General features: G+C 40.1%; 1 protein-coding gene across 1 annotated transcript in view; it reads right to left on the bottom strand.

Moving 5' to 3' along the window:
* Positions 1 to 15,325, bottom strand: part of grin2aa (glutamate receptor, ionotropic, N-methyl D-aspartate 2A, a) — a 123,049-nt gene extending 107,724 nt beyond the window's left edge. Inside the window, exon 1 of the mRNA XM_026165463.1 lies at positions 14,017 to 15,325. Coding sequence (XP_026021248.1) covers positions 14,017 to 14,037 — 21 coding nt within the window. The 5' untranslated portion in view covers positions 14,038 to 15,325. The remainder of the gene's footprint in view (positions 1 to 14,016) is intronic.
* Positions 15,326 to 19,900: the final 4,575 nt, after the last annotated feature.

Raw genomic sequence — 19,900 nt, 5'->3', positions numbered from 1 at the left:
TCAAGCAGGTAGGGCAATAAGGAAATTCTGCAATGGCTGCGTTTAGATGGAAGTGCAGAGAGAAACTGAGAAATTAGGCCAGAGAATGAGAGAGAGGGTGGGGGCTTATAAAATGGGAAGCAGGGGAAAAACGTAAACAGAGACACAAACCTACTGACAAAGAGGAGGAGAACAAGACTGATAATGCAAGTGAAACAGAAAAAAAATAGACGCAGAGACAGCTGGAGAATGATAGTGAGAGCCAAATGAAGCTGAAAATATGTATCAAGCTGTTCCAGCACCAGGCAGAAGGGACATTAACAATTAAAACCAAGAGATGCATAACAGGTACTGTGTAAATTGGTAATCAGTTAAGAATTAGTATTGAACATCCATTATTATCAACTGTTTGTTGTGCTTTCGTCTTTCATGCCAATGAAGCAATTTCAGGTTTCGATGCGAAGACGACAGCGCGAAAAGCAGACAAGCAGAGGTGTGTCTCCAGCTGTGGTTTTAATGGCGTGTGTGAGCGCAGCAGATGGAGTCGTTAGCTCCCTGGGCATTAGCCCAGTCACTTTCTCAACCATACACTGACAAACCCCCAAACTTACCTTAGCATTTACCTCTACCTTTCTTAACAGTACGTTCAAAACACTGTTAAATCATAACTCAGTGTTTCTTAACCTCCACCAATTACATCTTTGAGGAATTGTTGTGAACCTTTAGTCAATATGCTTTTCCTAGTATTATATTAATGACAATGAAAATTATCATTATTATAACAATGCAGCATTATGCGTTTTTAAACAAAATTATGAGTTTGTCCAGTAAATTAATGCAGCCCCTAAATTAATCCGATCTGACTTCTACACCTTGTGTGTCGATATTCACATGTTACATGTTACACTGTAGGCATTCAAAATTCCTCATTATCTTGTGGTATTATTAAATTAATAATTGTAAATCCATTGCAGATTGGACTACTAAAGCTATCTGTGGAAGGGAAATACCTCAGGCCGAGGGACTAGTCGGTGATGCCCAGCCGACCTTCAGTCAAAACAAAAAAATGTGTAATCCCCAACCAGTTGGAGAATGATTGCAGGAGGCTGCTGGCCATTGCAAATGAAAATCAGTTACACCAAAGAATCTTAAACCAAAAACTTTCTTGTGATATCTTCTTGATAGCAGATTGCCATGGTCGCCTGTAGTTGCCTGGAAAGCACGGACTTGTCTGCAAACACTTGCCAACTACTTGCCAAGCGGTAATGAAATTGGAAAAAGGTGAGACTCAAATGTGACGTGACGTTTTGACGTGTTTGTTGCAGCAGTTTGCCACTACTGGGTGAACGATTTCTGTTGGTGCCATGAGTCACTTGGTTTTGTCACTAGTAAGATGCGTCCACTGACCACCACCATCAGAAATGTACTATAAGCATTTTTAACATGCAAGGATAATATTGTGAGGTGTGAGAGCAAAAGTTGAAAGGGTGTGAAAAGTGACTAACACAAAGCTTCAAAACATGACTCAATCCGATGTCTCCTGGATGACATAATGAGTCTTCCACAGCCACCCCTCCAATCTGCCAGTATGGACTTTTGAATCACCTTTTTTAAACATTATCTCTTGGCATCCAATGTGTCCTTTGGCATCAGTGCTGACACGAAACGCCAGCAGCATCTGACAGAGCTGCAGTATTTGATTCCCTGTGATAGGATCATGTTGTACGTTCACACTCAAAGCAACATTTGGCGACAGCTGGTTGAGCTGGAACTAGTTTCATAAAATATTTTGGCCACACTTAAAATAGTTTATGTTTAATAACAACGCATGGAAAATCAGACTCTACCAAGTGTAGCTGGCAGATAAATAAATGTGGGGTAATAAGAAGTAGAAGATTTTGATTATATATAAATAGCGTAATAGATACATAAAGTGAAACTATGCCAAAATTGGTAACACTACAAGCTGAGATATACTTATCAGATTTTATTTACCAAAAGTAGTTTAGCCTGAACTACTTTTGGTAAATTTAGGTTTCTCAAAATCTATCTTCGATTCCTGGCTGTCTTTCAAGAGGCCTTTTTGGGAGCAAAGTTCATAAAAAGTTCATAAAAAGGGCAATACCCACAATACTCTGATTGGCTGGTGGTTATAACAATGAAAAATATTCATACTACTTCTGTATTCTAAATTCTGTCTGTCAAAGTAAGGGACAAACCCGTTTCTCCTCAGGATGTTTCCAAATGGATGATACTTACATTTCCCAACAACTCCAAAACTGGATTTCAGCTAATCTTAACATAAAATTGCAATCTTAAAGACTGCTATTTTGATTACTTTTCAGCATCTAAAAAAATAGCTTTAGCTCATTTTCCAATATTCTGATTTCAAACTACAATAAAAATCCTGTCTACACACACTGCTACCCACCCAGTGCAGCAATGGGAGCGTATCTGCATGTGCAGGGGCGTAATTTCCAGGGGGGTTAAGGGGGTTATGAACCCCACCCCCAATAATATTATGAATTATCTTGCATAAATAGGCTGTTGATTTTCTTTACTCATTTCAGGTATTACCAACAAAATAGTTGCATGTTTAATCATCTGGGAATTTACCCATATTTATTTATTTATTTAGACAGAGATCTTGACCCCTCCAATGCTCAGCACAAATTTACACCAATGTGCACGTGCTAAAGTTTCTGAAGCGCTCCCAGAGTTTCAAACAGCTCAGTAGGGCAGAGGACAAAGAATTTAGTTTTATGAGTTTGGTTGAGGAGGGACCCCACTATCATCAGATAATTGATTTTCTGTCTTTTAGATCAAAAGTTAGTTCAGGCAGCTTCCGTTTGCCTCACTGGTTGGAATGTTTCCACCCACCAGGAAGTAGGTCAGTGACATCGCAAGTATTTTCACACTGTACTCATCGTATGGCCAAATTCTATAGGGGTTACCACAAGTTGCATCATAGCCTGAGAAGGATTTCTGACACTGGCCGACGGCAATGGTACTCACCAAATGCACCGTGACAGCAGTACAGTAGCACTGCTTTGTTCACAGGTGCCACGTGAAATAAATAAATAAAAAAAATTTAAAAAAAGGAAATCAAATGAGCGTATTGGCAAGGCCATTCAGAGCAGTCTAATGGTTCCAAAGACACTGATGGAGGACCCATTTAGCTATAGAGCAAAACAGCCAGGGAGGCAGAGAAGAGATGGAGAGTAAAAGAATAGAAAATGACAGAAATGTAGCCAGGGAAAAGAGGGAAGACGAGGGGAGGGAAAAGACAAGGGAGGATGGAGGATGGAGGAGAAAGCAAGCGGGGGAGAGAGGTAAGTAAAACTCCTTTGTTTCCCTCAGAAACCCAAGAGGGAGGTATTTGAAAAAGAGAGAGGGAGACAGAAAAAGAGAGAGAGAGAGCCTGCGCTTTACACTGCACTGCGCCATGCTCTTTCCCACATTAGGAGTCTTTCTCCAACCTCTTTCAAGTCTCTTTTCACCAGCATACACACCCAAACGCTCGCAAGCACAGACTTATACACAGGCGCGTGCTCAGTAGTGAGTCAAAGAGATAGATAGCCCCCTAACCATCTCTACAGTGGGACTGGCAGAATCAATTATGGATAGATTTCAAAGGGAAGAGTGCATATGTCTATGAATTATAGACTCATAGCCACACACTGCACACATCACACCAGAGCGGCAGAGCAAAGCACAGCACATGTAAGAGAAGGCCAGCAACATACTGCAAGTCTGCACAGCAAGCATGTTGCTCATATGTAAAACGGTACACTTATAAAGCTATAGTCACTCTATATGCAAGCTGCCTGTTCCATGGCAATGCTTCCCCAAGTAATAATTAGACTATTGCATATTTGTTGTTAGCTCCCAGCCTCGTTCATTGCAGTGGGAGGTTTATGTATATAGCATTCGTATTCTATTTTTATCTTATTGTATATTTTTATTCTATTTTATTCTACTGTATATAGTATATTATTTTATTCTATTCTGTACAGCTGTGTACTGTATTTATTCTTATTGTATTCAAATTTTTGCGTCATAACTTTTGCACTGTCCACTTCCTGCTGTGACAAAACAAATTTCCCACGTGTGGGACTAATAAAGGTTATCTTATCTTATCTTATCTTATGAAACCGTTCCAACTGTATCTGTATCATAATGAGTAAATGGTGCAGTTTAAATAGATAGACTCCTATCAAAGTGCCTGTTATCCGCTGTTGTTGTCTTTGTATCTCCTTGTGTTAATAGGTCTACACCAGCAACAGTTCCTGCACAGTGCCTTCCTCCCGCACAGCTTCTCCAGTGCAAACCACGATCTTCGTTCACAGCTAAAGATGGCATTTTATTGCTGGCAGGCAAACTCTCTCACACTGACAAAATGGGTGCAGCCAACTTATCCTGCTCAACATTAAAGCTGAATAAATAAAAAGGAAGGCTCATTCCCCCCCTCCTTTCCTTCAAATTGGCTGCAGTTGTAATGTAACACACCATCTCATCCCAACTCAGCCTCAGCCAAGTAAACCAGACACCGGCACAGCTGTACAAGAGTAAAAGATATCATAGTAAATTATAAATTGGGTAGGCAATCCAATTGGTCAAAGAAGCAATCCAAGTTTGCTGACAACTCCCAAAACACTAGCTGCATTTCACTAGTTGCTATGACAACTTCTAAGTACCGCTAGTTAGTGACCTTTTTCTCTGAAATGTCTCTTGATTGTCAGCTTTCTATACACTGATTGCAACAAAGAGAGCACAAGCTTTAGCAACCACAGCACAAACCCTTATGTTCTTTTCTTAATACTCGTTACAATCATCATGCCTCTGTGAACTGCTTTCTTTATTATTTCAGCACAGTGCTTTGCCTGGTTTGACACCTCACATTAAACCTATATAAGCTGCTTCTCAGAGGTTTTTGCATTGCAGCTGTAAATGGCCCCAACAGGAGCACAGTTCAACTCATAAAGTCTACTATGTATATAAAAGATGGTCATAGCCACCATGAAGTGAATCACTGGGTTGTGTAGTCGTTTGAAAGCCTCAACTTGAGTGTTTGGCCATTGACAACTTGTTTTATTGAAACCGCACATGGCAAGAAAAGGCTGGTTCTGACTATGAAACTGAGGCGACGCTGTGAGCCCACATGGTAGTGACTTATCATTCAGAAGGCAGGGCTTCCCTAAGGCATGCTATTTAATCTAAAAGACATAATGATTTATAAAATAACTGAGACCATAAATTCACCTGGAAATAGTTTACTGAGGTCACAGAGACCATGGAAAGCAATGTTGTTTTACCATAAACTTCTATGCGCTGTAAAATCAGAGCCATTTGAAAGAATGTAACTTCAATGCGCCTTAGAAAGGGAAAAATAGTTTTTCGGAAAGCAACTTATACTAAAAATTACCATCAGTTTAGATACAGCAAAGAGTATTAATACCAACATTACCCTCTTTGCCTCCTACCACACGCTGACACAGAACTTCAAACAGCATCACTGCAGGCAGGTAGGCACATAGCCCCTTCCCTCACTAGCAGCTCACCACATGAACAGTGGAGGATCTTAAAGACCATCACCCCAGTCTTTATCAAGACTTTCCTGAGGTCAGTAAAGCTCCTGTTTCAACACCATTGAAGAACAGTTATCATGAATGAAACTTTAGCCCTTTAGTTATTAGCAATTAACCATACTAACCATCTGTTAGGTTATCATTAAGAACACAGCTAGCGGCTATGGCTAATTATAAAGTGATAACGTCAATGTGGGAAATAGGCAGCAAATGCTTTCAGTCCTGTGCGTCTGTAACATTAATAGACACTGTTAATTTCACACGATAATACAGTTATTTGTATATAAAAAGTGTTATGGTTGTGTTAAAGTCCAAGATTGAAGCTGAGGAAAGTCCATCAGCGAACAGACAGAACCATTTTTTCTGATACCATATTTTCATATGATCAGCAATGGAAATATAGTATGAGATAAACAGATAATTAGAGGGGCTGTAGCTTAATACATTGCACTGACCAGTATTGTTGTAATCTTTACAACAGAGTGTCTGCTAATTTACCAAAATCAACATTGAATACTAAAGCTTTAATTTGTAAATGTTAAATGTACAAGAGAGGAGGAAGGACTGAAAGAGAGGGTCTGGCGGTTGGTGGTTTATCTAATTGATAGCTGTGAGCGTGGACATGTCGACGCCATAAACTTGAAGAATGGAGAGGGGAGACGGAGGAGGAAGAAGAGAAGGGTGACTGAGGGGTGGGGGGGGTTGACCTTTGTTTGATAAATCACTCCAAACTCACTCTCACATTTTGATTCAATTTGTAGATATTATTTTGGAAAATTGGAAAAATCCCCATCCGCTCCCACAGCTGCTGACCTCATACAATCATTCGGTGTATTCCGAGAAATGCTATTAAACTGACAAATTTAACCTCAGACCTCTGTGATTTTTCGGCAAAACACCAGTCTGTATGTTGTATCCACATAAAGCACATATTTTGGTAAAAGTAGGTCCATTTTTTTCTGTCATGCTTGTATATGGTGTAAGGCCAAATTCATTGCAACTGTAAAAGCTATTCTGTTGCACTGCCTTCTGTAGTTTTCTGTATCATTTTATTCAGAACTCATATAAGCGCCTTCATGGGAATTGTCGATCAGGCTGATTACATTTGGGAAAGCCCGTGTAACTGCACCCAGTGAGTCATAGCTTTCACTACAGCACCATACCCTGTTTATGTTTTCCAGTTCAGCATGCCAGCCAAATGTGATCGAAACCCGGTAACAAGAAATACTCCAGTCAGGCAAATTTTGTTAGGGAAAGCAAATTGGAAGAACATCTCATTTCAAGTTAATCTGATCGTTCTGTGTGAAATAGAACACAAATTAATACACTGACTATAAAAGCTATTAGTGTTACAAAAGTGTTGCATTAATAGCTCTCAGTGAATTACCAGAGTATTGTACTGTAATGCGCGATGTGAACATATTGTATCACCAGCTGGTCATGTGTCACGAGCATATGCATCGGGGACAGTACATTCACTTTAAGTTCAGTTTATTTTTATAGATGTGCTCTAAGTAATAATATATCTCACTTATTTATTCAGTGTGGCATCAAAGTCATTAAATATATACAGTTTTCCAGTTAATTTATTAAGCACATATCTGCACACAGATTACATCAAAATGACAAACGGGTTGCAGGCTAGTAATGTTGCACAAAAATATCTCAGAGTTGAAATGCTGTGAATGTCGTTTGTGGTGGTTAGGAAAGGGTTTAACTATGTTGATGTGTTTGTTCGAAGCAGTCTGCATGCCTAGGTGCTTGATTTTACACACCTGTGTCCACAGAAGCGATTGGAGCACCTGAATTCAATGATTTAAATGGCAATATAATGTGTGCATGTGCTATGTTGTCACTGTCTGTTTCTTTTTTGTGGTTTGAGCTCGAGCAGTGGGTTATATTTCACCCGGCCAGCCCATGAAGGGATTTAAATTGGTTAGTGTGCTAAATCAGCAATGTGCCAAAGTGTTTAAAGTCAAGCCAATCATATATTATGACTGTTCTTGTCAAGTCCAGTGAAGTCAAGTCTGTTTTAATGTAGAATTTCATGCACCTCATATCTGATGTGATCTAATTTCGGTCCCGGCTGCGATGTTCCTCGTTGACTCCTTCCTCTCATTGCAAATTAACATCACATCTCCTCGTCCTCCCCACTTAAGGGTGCTGTTGAACAGGTTAAGCAGCAGAAAATTCGCTGTTCCCATTTATAATTTGCTCATAATTCTTAGCCTTCATTTTGCTGGCTCTTTACGACATTGTTTTGTCTCCTTTTAATAATCCTCTCTTATCCCATTCCTCCATCGCTGCCATCGCCTCTCTCTTCTGCTCTCATTTCATTCTGTCTGACACCATTATTTTCGATTTAATCACCCTGCATCTCTGCCTACCTCTCTCTCTCTCTCTCTCTCTCCTTCTGACAGAGACGGCTGCATCTCCTGTTCTCTTGCCTCCTATCCATTTCTTTTCCCCCTCTCCCTCATTTCTTGTCTCGATCACACCCCCCACCCCTCTCCTTTTAATTGTGCCCTTGTCTCTTTCTCACTCCCGCTGATCTAAATTGACGAAAGTGTTCACATTGTTATTCCCCAGCCTCAACGGCATTCATACCCTAACACGCAGGCACACACAAACACACACATCATCCTACCGTTGCCTTCACACCCCTGCTGACATCATGGCCAGCAGTGTTTTTCTCAGTGAATCCATTAGCACCAACAGCAGCACTGCCATCACACACACACACATGCACGAACAGACATTTACAGTGAACACAGAACAAAACCAGACGCTTAAACACATCCAACAACAACAAACACAGAAGCCCAGACAGCACCCACATTTCACAGTGTCCAAATACTCCCCTACAGCTATGGTGGACCTTTGAGAATCACACATATAGGAGCAAGGTAAAACTAAATTAGCATGCAACATGGCACTGCTGAAAAAAGAGACACGAGCTAAACATAGGCAGAAACACTGGTGTTTTTAAATTTTTTTCCATTAATGTACATCATCTTTTGGTTTAAGCCTGGATTTGTTCGTTGACTGTTTTCTGTCCTTACACACTGAATTCCAATCATGTGTAGAGATTACATATCTATATTTCTCCCTCATAGATCATTGTGCTATGGAGAAAACTCCAAAACATATTTTGACCTTTAAAAGATGCAAAATAATAGTTTCTTAAATTACTCCATAAGAGATAATAAGTGTTCAGTGTTCATTAAACTGCTCTTTGATTTTGATACGATGCAAACTGTCTCTGGTTGGTTTCTTTCCTCCAGATGTCAATCACAATTACAAACTGCATTTTAACTTTGATGTGGAAAATGTGATTTAGTTGGTTCATAACTATTACAGGCAACTTCAACTGTCTTTTTCTTTTAGCTCTTATCTTACATCACCTTGCGATGGCAGTAACTCAGTGCATTTATGCATGTAGACATGGTCAAGATCAATTTTTGAAGTTCAAACCGAGAGTCAGAATGAGTACGTAAAGTGATTTAAGTGACTTTGAACATGGAGCGGTTGTTGGTGTAAGACACGCTGCTGATCAACTGGGATTTTCCCACACAACCATCTACTGTAGAAAAAGAGAAACTATCCACTGAGCAGCAGTTCTCTCGCTGATAAATGAGGTCAGAGGAGAATAGCCAAACTGTTTCAGGCTGATAGGAATGGATGCAACAGAAAACCAACGAAGCACTAAATGCAACCCGCGTATGCAGAGGAGCATCTATGAATGCAATAAGTTGAATAACAAACCGTGCCTTCTGGTCTCATGATTCTTGATTTTTGCTGTGACATTTGAATAGCAGGATCAGATACAAACAACATGAAGGCATGGATCCTGCTTTGTATCAACAGTTTCGGTTGGTGCTAGTGTTATGATGTGGCACACCTTGGGCCCCTTAGTACCAGTTGAACATTATTCTAACACCACAGACTACCTGCGTATTTTTGCTGATCATACCCATCCCTTTATGACCCCAGTGTACCCACCTTCTGACGGCCAGGATAACACACCATGCTACAAAGATCAAACATCTTGAACATGACAGTGACCTTGCTGTATTTAAATGGCCTCCTCAGTCAATAGATCTCAATGCAACAGAGCACTGGGATGTGGTGGAACTGGAGATTCAGACCATGGATGTCCAACTGACAAATATGCAGCAACTGTGTGATGCTATCATGTCATGTTTCCAACACCTTGTTGAATCTATTTCAAGATGAATTAATGCACTACTGAAGGCAAAAAGCATCCAACCCACTGCTAGAAGGATCTGGCCAAATATATTTTTAGACCACCTGTATCAGACCAGTAGACTAATAATACCACATTCATGACATGGCATGCTAACTTTTAACAAGACTCACAGGCTAGCTCTTTAACTGCAAGGCCAAGCTAATTTTAGGTATGAAGAATGAAGGTACACTGCATATCGTTGCCTGTTTCTTAGGCAGAACGGCCTGTCCTTGTTGCCTGAAAAGATTCCCAAAGCTCCAGAGCCTTTAGAGCCGATTGCTGAGTTGGGTCCCCAGACAGTCTTTGGCCATCATTGTTCCAGCCTATAATGATTAGCCATTAGGCTCCTGTGCCATGACATGCCGTTGAGGCCCTGTTTCCACTGCACTAATTTTAACAGGGGATAAAAATGAAGAAAAAGATGAGAAGAAGAGCATGAAAAAAGAAGGATTAGCAAGGAGAGGAAGCACTTTCCCTCCCTGTCTCTCTCAGGTCCCCAACCAACACTTGTTCAAACATAAAGAGTTTTATTCTCTACTGTGCCCTTCCTTAATATCTCACACTTCAAAATGTATACATACCCCATGCCAGTTTCTCTTACTTTCTCTCTTTCTTCCCTCCCTCTATCTCTACGGGGTTAGAAGACTTAGCTGGCTCTCAGAGAGCTGTTGATTTAGCATTAAGTGTTTTAATGCAGGAGGCCAGGAGGGGAGCGGTGCTGACTCCAATACACTTTCAATCCACCATATGCCAATAGATAGGATGGCACCTGGACCTCTAGGTGGGACAATCTGATGAATAAATTAAGTGGCTCTCATCTCTATATCGATCTAAACAAACCTGCAGCATGTTTGCGCGATAATGTGTGTAGTGAAGAGCGATGGGCAAGGTGGACTGTAAGTGTGGGAAGCTGGAAAGACTTGTCCTGCAGAAAGGTGAGGGATTTAGGCTAGTGTTTAGTGTGAGTTTAAGTGTGTGTGTGTGTGTCCTCTCCGTCCAGGCCAATTTTTCCATCCATTGATCGTCAGTTCAATACCGGTATGGAAGCTGTGATAGCATCTTTAAGGCTATTAGCCTTTCACGCAGAAGGTCATACAGTATACATACACCTACACACAGGGCAATTTTTTTGTCCAACTAACTTTAGATTAGTGGGACTTTCAGACACAATGCATGCACTGCGTGTCCCGGGCGCTGCACAGAGAAGTATTGAAGGATAAAGGAAATTACGCAGTTTTTAAAGCTTCCCGCAGGACTGCATCATTATGACAGTAAAACATATAGGATGGCTCTTTATACCTTTTGTTGAATGGAAAACAAATAAGCCTGTAGAGCTTTTAAGAGAAAACACATCACAAGCTTAAACTGTGTTTAAAAATGACTGGGAAAAAAAATCTGAAACACGTACTTGGATGTAAACCTGTTTTTGGGAATTGTCTTAGTACTGAGGTGAAAGTGAAGGCCAAATGATGATAAGATAAACTTCAACTGCACAAGTTCTGTAATCACTCATCTGCTTGCCTTCCTGGGTGTTCGGCTACTTTCTGTTCTTTACATGAATACTGCTTTCCCATGCTGTTAGTGTGAATGCTGACATCATTACTCTTGTCCAATCATCTTCTTGCCCGCTTTCTTTTAGTTCCGCACTGTTTAAATCTGCGATCTCGGTCATTATCCCTTTCAGACTCTCTTTTGTGTAACCTACCTCCTCCCCATCTCCACCTCAGACACCTCAGTCAGAGATCACTTCAAGCCTCAGTCTTCATCTTCACCTCCACCAGCATCTAGACTCCAAGGGGTCCTGTACTAAATCCTGTCACCTGTGATTCCGTTCTGCCATGATGGGTCATCGGCATCTAATTGCCAAATACATCAATTTTTCTATCCCAATAATCATGTTCATTTGTTCCAAGCAATTGTTTATCATTACAATGTTCAATTTGCCAACAAAGCGTTCTCCAAAATGACTTAAGGACATTACACAGCGAATACTTTTACAAAAAAAACCAACATGAAATCCAGAAAATTTCAGATTTGAGCTTGCTGTATAACATATACACACTGAACATGTTGTGTTTTTGCAGAAAAAATGCAAAAAAATTAGGTCTACATCAAACTATACTGAGTTTGTCCTCATGTTAACAAATACATGTCACAAATTTGTCCAGCAAAATTACTCGGAGTAGCAGCAGAACAGCTGCTATGTTCATGAGGTCAGCTCATAAACACAAAATAATCATTTTGAGTGAAATTCAGCTGAATTATATAAAATCAATTTTTTATGTATTAAAATAATTGTTAGTTAATGAAAATATTTTTGGCATAAACCGTATGCCTACCAATCACCCAAATTTAACATTCTATATGTCCTTATGTAACAAAATCACATCGCTTAAATTTAGCATTATGGGCATACAATTTTTTTTCAGTTTACACGACCGGCTTTTCAAAATGGTCAAACCAGCCAACGGTCCTAAAACTCATACAAAAGAACTTCCCTAAGTATCTAATGCTGCACTGCTGTATAATTGGGGAACTTGCAAGAGACAGACTTCAAAAGCAGAAAAAAAAAATCATAATTAAATCAAAAGAATCCAAAAAGCTAAAATCAATACAGCAAATGCTGCACTTTCCTCACTTTCTGTCTCTAGTAATGGATGAGGTAAGCCCCAAAAATGCTGCATCCCACATTTCCCATAATGTAACTTAGCAGCATTTTGTACACCCTCCCTCTCTTGTAAATGTTCACATTTATCAAACTCCGCTGCTCCAGTTTGCAATGCTTTCCATTATGATAAATGGACACATAAGGGAATTGAGCATCCCCCCCCCCCCCCCCAATAATTAAATGGTTAAGTAATGGTTAGACATGCTATGCACTTGCTAGAAGTTTCTGCTGGCATAAAGCACTGCAGAGAGGCTGGACAGAGCAGCTTCTGAGTACACACAAAGCAAACTGTTTCTGTCATTCCCATGCACAAAACCCTCTGCATCCCACAGGATCAGAGTATTTAATATGATCATATGTATATCATCAAGATTAAAATACATACATAAGAAGGAACTGTTCCATATCAGTTATCTGCGCTGTTCATGCTATGGTCACCGTGAGATTCAGCTTCTGATACTCTCATGGAGTAGAAGCTAGCCAGAGGTGCAAATAAGTCTGTAAATGAAATCAAAACATTGAATTGTTAAAGTTCTGTTAAAAAATGTGCAGAGTTCTTCTTTCAGATTGGATTGTGCTTGCCTTATCTCTTGAACTCTTGCAGCCCTTTTCTGAGCAGTTTCTGCCATATTTCAGACAAATGGTCTCTGCCTATGCAGCTACCCTTGGAAAAACCCAAAAACTATTCTAATGGTTGTCAAACCACATATTAAGGATATATACTAAAGTGTCAAAACTCACTGTTAAGGTGAGGTTGTCAAATGGCATCTTTATGGGGGAAAGAGTTATGTAGTAGATGTGAATTTGTCACCCAGCAATTGGCTGTTTCTTGCCAAAGATATTGCAGCTGTCATATTTAAATATACATTAAACTAATTGTTCTCAGACCCTTCCCAACTTGTTTGGAATATAGAAACAGAAGGACAAGATTTTACTTTGCTGACCACATACATGAAGAAAAAAAACACACACATATACGAAAAAAGAGTGTACTGTACTTGTAAACACAATCCATTTTAAAAATGCTCGCGAATTGTTGCAGAACTGCCAGGCAGATGTTAAAGCCGTGACCTCTGAACTGAACGTGAAAGGAAAGCTTTGGAAGCTAACACATTTGAAAATATCATCTGTCACCTCCGCTCCCCTGGGGCTTTCTGACAGACCACTGGTTTGTCGGCCTGAAAAAAAAAAAAAGCAGTGGTCCAACACTTCAGATGGACAGCTCCACTTCTTCGTGCAGTCGTTGCAATTTGCGCGACAGAGATCGGACTCATGTGAATCATCCTATTCAGTGCATTTAGCTCACTTTTCATCTCAGCACAATGAGCCTTAATACAGCCCTAAAAATAGAAACCGCCTCCAAAATGGCACAGAAACTGTCTGAGCTTCACAATCACTGTCTCAATGCAAGAGGGGAAAAAAAGGAAGAAGAACGAAAAAAGAAAACAAGCAGACACATAAAAGAGAGAAAGCAAGAGTGGTGTAACACGCAATTCATCATCCTCTGTCAATGTCCCGCAAGATCTCTTTACCTCTCTGCTGTATTTTCTCATTGGATCTCTCTGGTTTTCCTCAACCTTCCCTCATTTTTCCTCAGCTAGTCAGGCTCTGACTTCATGCTGTTCTGTTTGCATGAATTACACATCAGTGTGCACAAACACGCACACACACACACAGATGCGTACCGTGCGTGCGCTTGTCTGGGGAAAACGAACCATGTGATTTGCTTCTGTGACGGTGAAAACAACCCAATAATCACGCAGTAACTATTGATGCATTGTGTATGATGTTAATAAAAGAGAAGATTAAAACTGCTTGTGTGTACGTGTAGGTGTGAGTGTGACAATAAACCCAATTCCTCGTCTTCCCCTTGATTGGATTTGTTGTTGTAAAACTCGCCCATTCTCTGGAAAGTCCTGTGTGTCTCTGTGTGTGTTTTGGTGTGTGTGTGTGTGTGTGTATGTGTGTGTCTGATGACGTAATACAGCCTACATTTTCCTTCCTTTCCCTGTGACTGCTTTTGTGCGTATGTGTGTTTTACAGCCTCCGAGAGCTTATGCAGTGTGTCATCGGGATGACTCAAGCGGATGTACAGTAGTTGTGTGTGTAGGTATGTGTGTGTATTTTCTCTCTGGAAGTGAGGAAAAACAACACTGTGGTAAATGTGCGCATTTTCCTCTTGTGTTTCGAAGTAGGCGCTTGTGTGTGTTTGTGTGTGTTTCCTGAGGTAAGGCCACAGGCTGGCGATGACCTGCTTTGCTAGCTGACTGCATGTTACACACGCGCTTGCTCGCGTTCTTTACGTTAAACTGGAATTTACATAAGTTCTCTTCGTGCATATTTCACTGTTCTTTTATTACTATATTAACAGATAAGAATCACAGCCCGTATCTGCAGCTCTAAGCAGCTTTCTGCTAATTGTTTTGGTTTGCTGGTGTGCACCGGTTGAGTGATACACAAGCTTATTAAACGCACCCTTAAACGTCTCGCCAGGAATCGCTGAGAATTAGACAAGAATACACGGAGTTGTTATCAAAGTGCTGTTATGTTTACATAAAGTCTGAGGATTATTAAAACAAGAGCAGTTCAAGTCAAAGCAGCAGAGGCTGAGATGTTCCACATTTTTGTTGTTGTTTATTTTCTACTTTTTGTCCCCAGAATGTCTCCATTTTCAGTTTGGGGGCCTAATCTTAGATAACAATTTAGTTAAAGCTATCTTCACAGTAAGGGTGGGTGATTTCGTCTTATATGTTATATATGATACTTTGAGAACATTTGCGATAATAATACTTGTGTCTCTTTGTCCTTTCTCTCTCTCCTGACCCCCAACCACTCGCGACAGATGGCCGCCCCTCCCTGAGCCTAACTTTACCTGGTTTCTTCCTGTTAAAAGGGAGTTTTTCCTTCCCACTGTCACCAAGTCCTGTTGACTGTTGTTGTGATTTAGCGCTATATAAATAGAGCTGAATTGAATTTAACTTTATTTACTAATGACAAAACAAAACGCTGAACATGTTATCAATGATTACAGATTACAGACAGCAGCATTTTTAAGTGTGAGGAAAATTTTCCATCCTTCTTTTACAATAAACTACTGTCACTGATGACACACTTCCCTTTGAAGTGTCAATCTATTGCTGCAACGTACCAGCTGCATCACATTGCCACAACACAAGTCAGATATCAGCAAAACAACCTAGCCTAGTTTGTGTTTTTTTGGAAACTTTAAAGGTATAACTTGACTGTTTAACAATCAATAAAGTGTTAACCCTTAACTCTCCAGGAGCTCCACAGTTCTGTCTTAAAACATAACTGAGTAATATTCTCACTACCTGGGACGTTCTATCTTGGGTACAGCTTTTTTAACCAGTTAAAACCATGCTTTTCAACCATGTGACCACATCAGTAATTTCTACCCACCGTTTACTCTTCCTGTCATTTGGACTGCAGCTGGCGAGCGCTGCAGCGATGCTCAGTTGAGTCATTTCTTTACTTTCGGGCTGCACATTGCAAGCTGCTGGTATCTCTTCCTTGCAGGTCTCCATAGTCTGGTTGATCTCGATGGTGTGTTTTTACCTAATTAGTGAAGCAAGTTTGTTGCCTCCACTTTTAACAGTTTTCTTGTGCTTTGTTAAGGGTTGGTGAAGTAGCTTCTTTTTCAGGCATTGTCTTCGGAGGCTGACTGTGCTCTTGCTCTCTGACGTGCGTGAGTTTGTCTCGGTGTTATGCACCCTATGGATCGAGAACTCATGGATTTGCAACATGACACTTTTATATTACGCAAAAATTTACACTGTAGGTATTATAACGGACAGTATTTAAAGGTATAGATATAAAGGGAGTAAAGGTGTATTGCACATGTTGCCTCAGTGTGATATATCAGCTAGTTGTCACACTTTTTCTACTGGAGCTTCAAAGCTATCACCACGCTGCAGTGGGCATTTCCTTAATAATAATCTGAAAAATGTATTTAAGAGACGTCCTGCTGATAAACTCTGACCGCTTTACTCTTCAAACCTAGTGTGACACACTAATGTGTGGCCACATCAGGAGTAGTACTTGTTAAAAGAAAGAGAGATTTGTCACCGAAGAGAACTATGTGTAATGAGGTAGTTGCACCCCCCAGCCTCCGGGTGGCGCATTGTTCAGTGAGACAGAATAGCGAGGTCATAGGTCCTCCTCTCTAATATGGCAGAAGCGAGGCAAAGAGAAACTTCACCAGTCGTCTCTGTCTCATCATTTCCCTGTTTTGCAGGTTTGTAACCGGTAAAACTATATTAAAACGGTTCTAAAATATTGATAAGAAACATAGCTAAATGTGGGGGTATAAATCAGCGGGTAAACGCTGTTATTGGTTACGTTTTATGAAGTAGAAGGACTGAAAAAAATGCCAAAAACCCAGCCAGCCGCGGGCGCCATTTTGGTTTCCTTTCTTCACTTATTTCGGGTCGTTTAGCTGAATAAGCTCCTTGTTGTGTCCTGATATTGTGAATATGAATGTTAACCTGCTGTTGGCAGTGAAAAACGACTGTTTACTGGTTCTGAAAAGTGATTTTGAGAATGTTAAAGCTAAGCCTGTCGACATACACATGACTCTTTCATGTATTTGTGAGCCACTAAGCTAAAGTGGTTTAAGACCAAGCACTGGTATGTTGGTTAAAACAATCAGAATACATAGGTATTTGGGTTAAGAGTTAAAGAGAGGTAAAATGTATTTGAACATGCATTTCATATTGTTTTGAATTGTCATTCAGAGAGAATAACCGAGTAAATGATTTGAAGGTCACTACACGAGAAGTATTCTTGTTTCCCATGTAAAGATCGTGGTATTGCAGCTTGAACACACAGACGGTTTTACTGTTATTTCTGTTGTATATAGAGAATGGTGATGCTGCAAATTAAAAATACATGTGATTATATAAATAAATATGGCAGAAGCGAGGCAAAGAGAAACTTCACCAGTCGTCTCTGTCTCATCATTTCCCTGTTTTGCAGGGACATTTAATCTGTTTTACCGGCCCAAACTCTGGGTCGGTTACACTAGCCTATGTTTGCTTTCATGTCTGCTTCCTTTTGTGTGTGTTACTTGTTTTACCAACTTCCTTTTTTTGTTTTATTTTTTTTACTTCTCTGAGCAGACTCATCGCTGTCCCTCGCTCTCCCTTAGCGACAAAATGAGCCCCAGTCACCAGTTGAAATGCAGTGTGACATAACACTCCTGGTCACACAGGCTTAGTCAGAGAAAGCAGCCACCTAAATCCTGTCTCACAAACAACCAAACACATTCAAATAGGTACACACTGACACACACACGCACGAAGTGGAGAGGAGTGAGAGAGATTAGGAATCCCAAGTATTTATGAGATTTTTTTTTATTCATTTACCTATCCCCACACACACACACACACACACACACACACACACACACAGACTAACATTTTGCACCCCTTTAAGCAACTGTATTTACAATGACGAGTCAGCAGTTAGTAATAGGCTGGCATGCAGGGTTATGTACAGGCTGACGCACACACACATACACACTTACGGGCCAGCACTGCGGCTTCTTTTGTCATCTTATTCACTTTCTCTGACTAACTCCTGCCTCAGACAGAGGTGTGGTCATCCCCCAGCTCTTTAGTTTGGGCTTGAGGAAAGAGCTCATTGTATGAAAACATTGTAGTGAGAGAAGGTGACCCAGTTCTGCTTAAGAAATGCATTCATTTTTGAGGTGTGAAGCCCTTATAACTAATTCATTCATAGACAATGTATTTACAATGGGAGAAATAATTATGTGATCCCCTGCTGAGATTATAAGTTTGTTCACATCCAAAGAAATGAATGGTGGTTTCATTTTAAACTAAATATTTACCCAAGATCCAGAAAAATACACTACATAAAAATGATTTGCACATCAGTGAGTGAATAATATTTGATTCCAAGGCAAATCATGACCTAGGGGGAAACCCTTGTTGGCAAGCAGCAGTTGGTCAGCGGGTTTGTGTAAATCTCAGGAGGGATTTGGGCCCACAGAGTTACAGAAACTCTCTAAATTATTTTTGGTTGTTTGGCTGCTGCTTGACAACTTGAAGCTTCAGGAAGAAAGTTGTATTGGTGAACAGAATCATAAAACATAATGTTTCAACCTCCGTGCTTGACTGTGGGGTGCTGTTCTTTGGCTCATTTCTCTTCCTCCAAACACAGCAGCTCAAGTTGGTGGTGCTACCTTTCAGTGCCTGGGCTGCTCCATCACCTTTCTTGTGCTTATCATCACCCATGAAGAAAGATCTTCTATGGAGCTCCAGATTGAGGGTGAATGCATCAACAGTGTCACCTTCTTACAAAGCTTCTTGCTGATGGTCTTGTAGCCCATTCCAGTCTTATGCAAGTCCGTCTTGTCCCGGATGTCCTCTTACAGCTGTTTGATCTTGCTCATGGTGGTGGAGAGGTTGGAATAGAAGAAACTTAATCTGTGTACAGATGTGCTTTATACACATAATGAGCTGAGTTCAAGAGTGTCTCTAATAGACTGATATATAGAAACCTTATGGGAGCCAGAGTTCTGGCTGGGTTCTAGGGGATCAAACACTTATTTCACTCAGTTACATGCAATCCATTTTCTGGATTTCTGGTTGACATTTTCTCTCTTCATTAAAAATGAAACTATCATTTAAAAAAGTGTCCATTTCTTTGTAAATGATCAGAATTACAAATTAAACATGAGATCAAATAATTATTTCCTACACTGAAAGTGCTCAGTTCAGTTTTCTTTTTTTTTATCCTGTAAATCAAACTATTCCTGCATAAGATAAACTTTGTTTGGGCTACAGCATGACACATAGCAAACAATTACACCAAAATCACATTGCAATTAAAACTAATATGTTGCCCCATTAAACAACTTTCTATCCCCAGCTGTGTGGAGGTACGCCCTAGTCGGCTAGGTTGCAATGATTGATTGCTTTTTTTAGTGTGTATAGCATGTCAGTGAAGCACAGATGCTTGGAAAGTTAAAGGCTTCTTTTCTATGGTAGAAAATCAAGGAGAGTACAGAAGGTAAAGAAGCTTTTCATTTAAGTGAAAAGATGATGGTATTCGCATCAAATAAAGGAGCAAAACTACATCAAGTGGCATGATCATAAGGATTTGAGAATTTTTTCAATTGATGGAAGTATCCTACAATATTACCCTGACATAGATCACCTCAGATAAGACAACACTATTTTTGTTGTGTATTTGCATCAAAAAATGAGTAAGCTACAGGAATCATCAACAGATTTCTGTAGTACCGTTTAACACACTTGCATCTTTATCAACTATGTTTATGGACAAATACATTTTAATGTAGGATTATTCAGTTTTGCACCTTTGTAGCATTATTTTTTTCACATGACAAAAGTTTAGATCACTGCTGATTGT

The sequence above is a fragment of the Astatotilapia calliptera genome, chromosome 4 (genome assembly GCF_900246225.1).
Source record: "Astatotilapia calliptera chromosome 4, fAstCal1.2, whole genome shotgun sequence".
NCBI classification, from domain to species: Eukaryota; Metazoa; Chordata; class Actinopteri; order Cichliformes; family Cichlidae; genus Astatotilapia; species Astatotilapia calliptera.
Note: the sequence above shows the minus strand (reverse complement) of the source record. Positions and strands in the feature narration are given on the sequence as shown.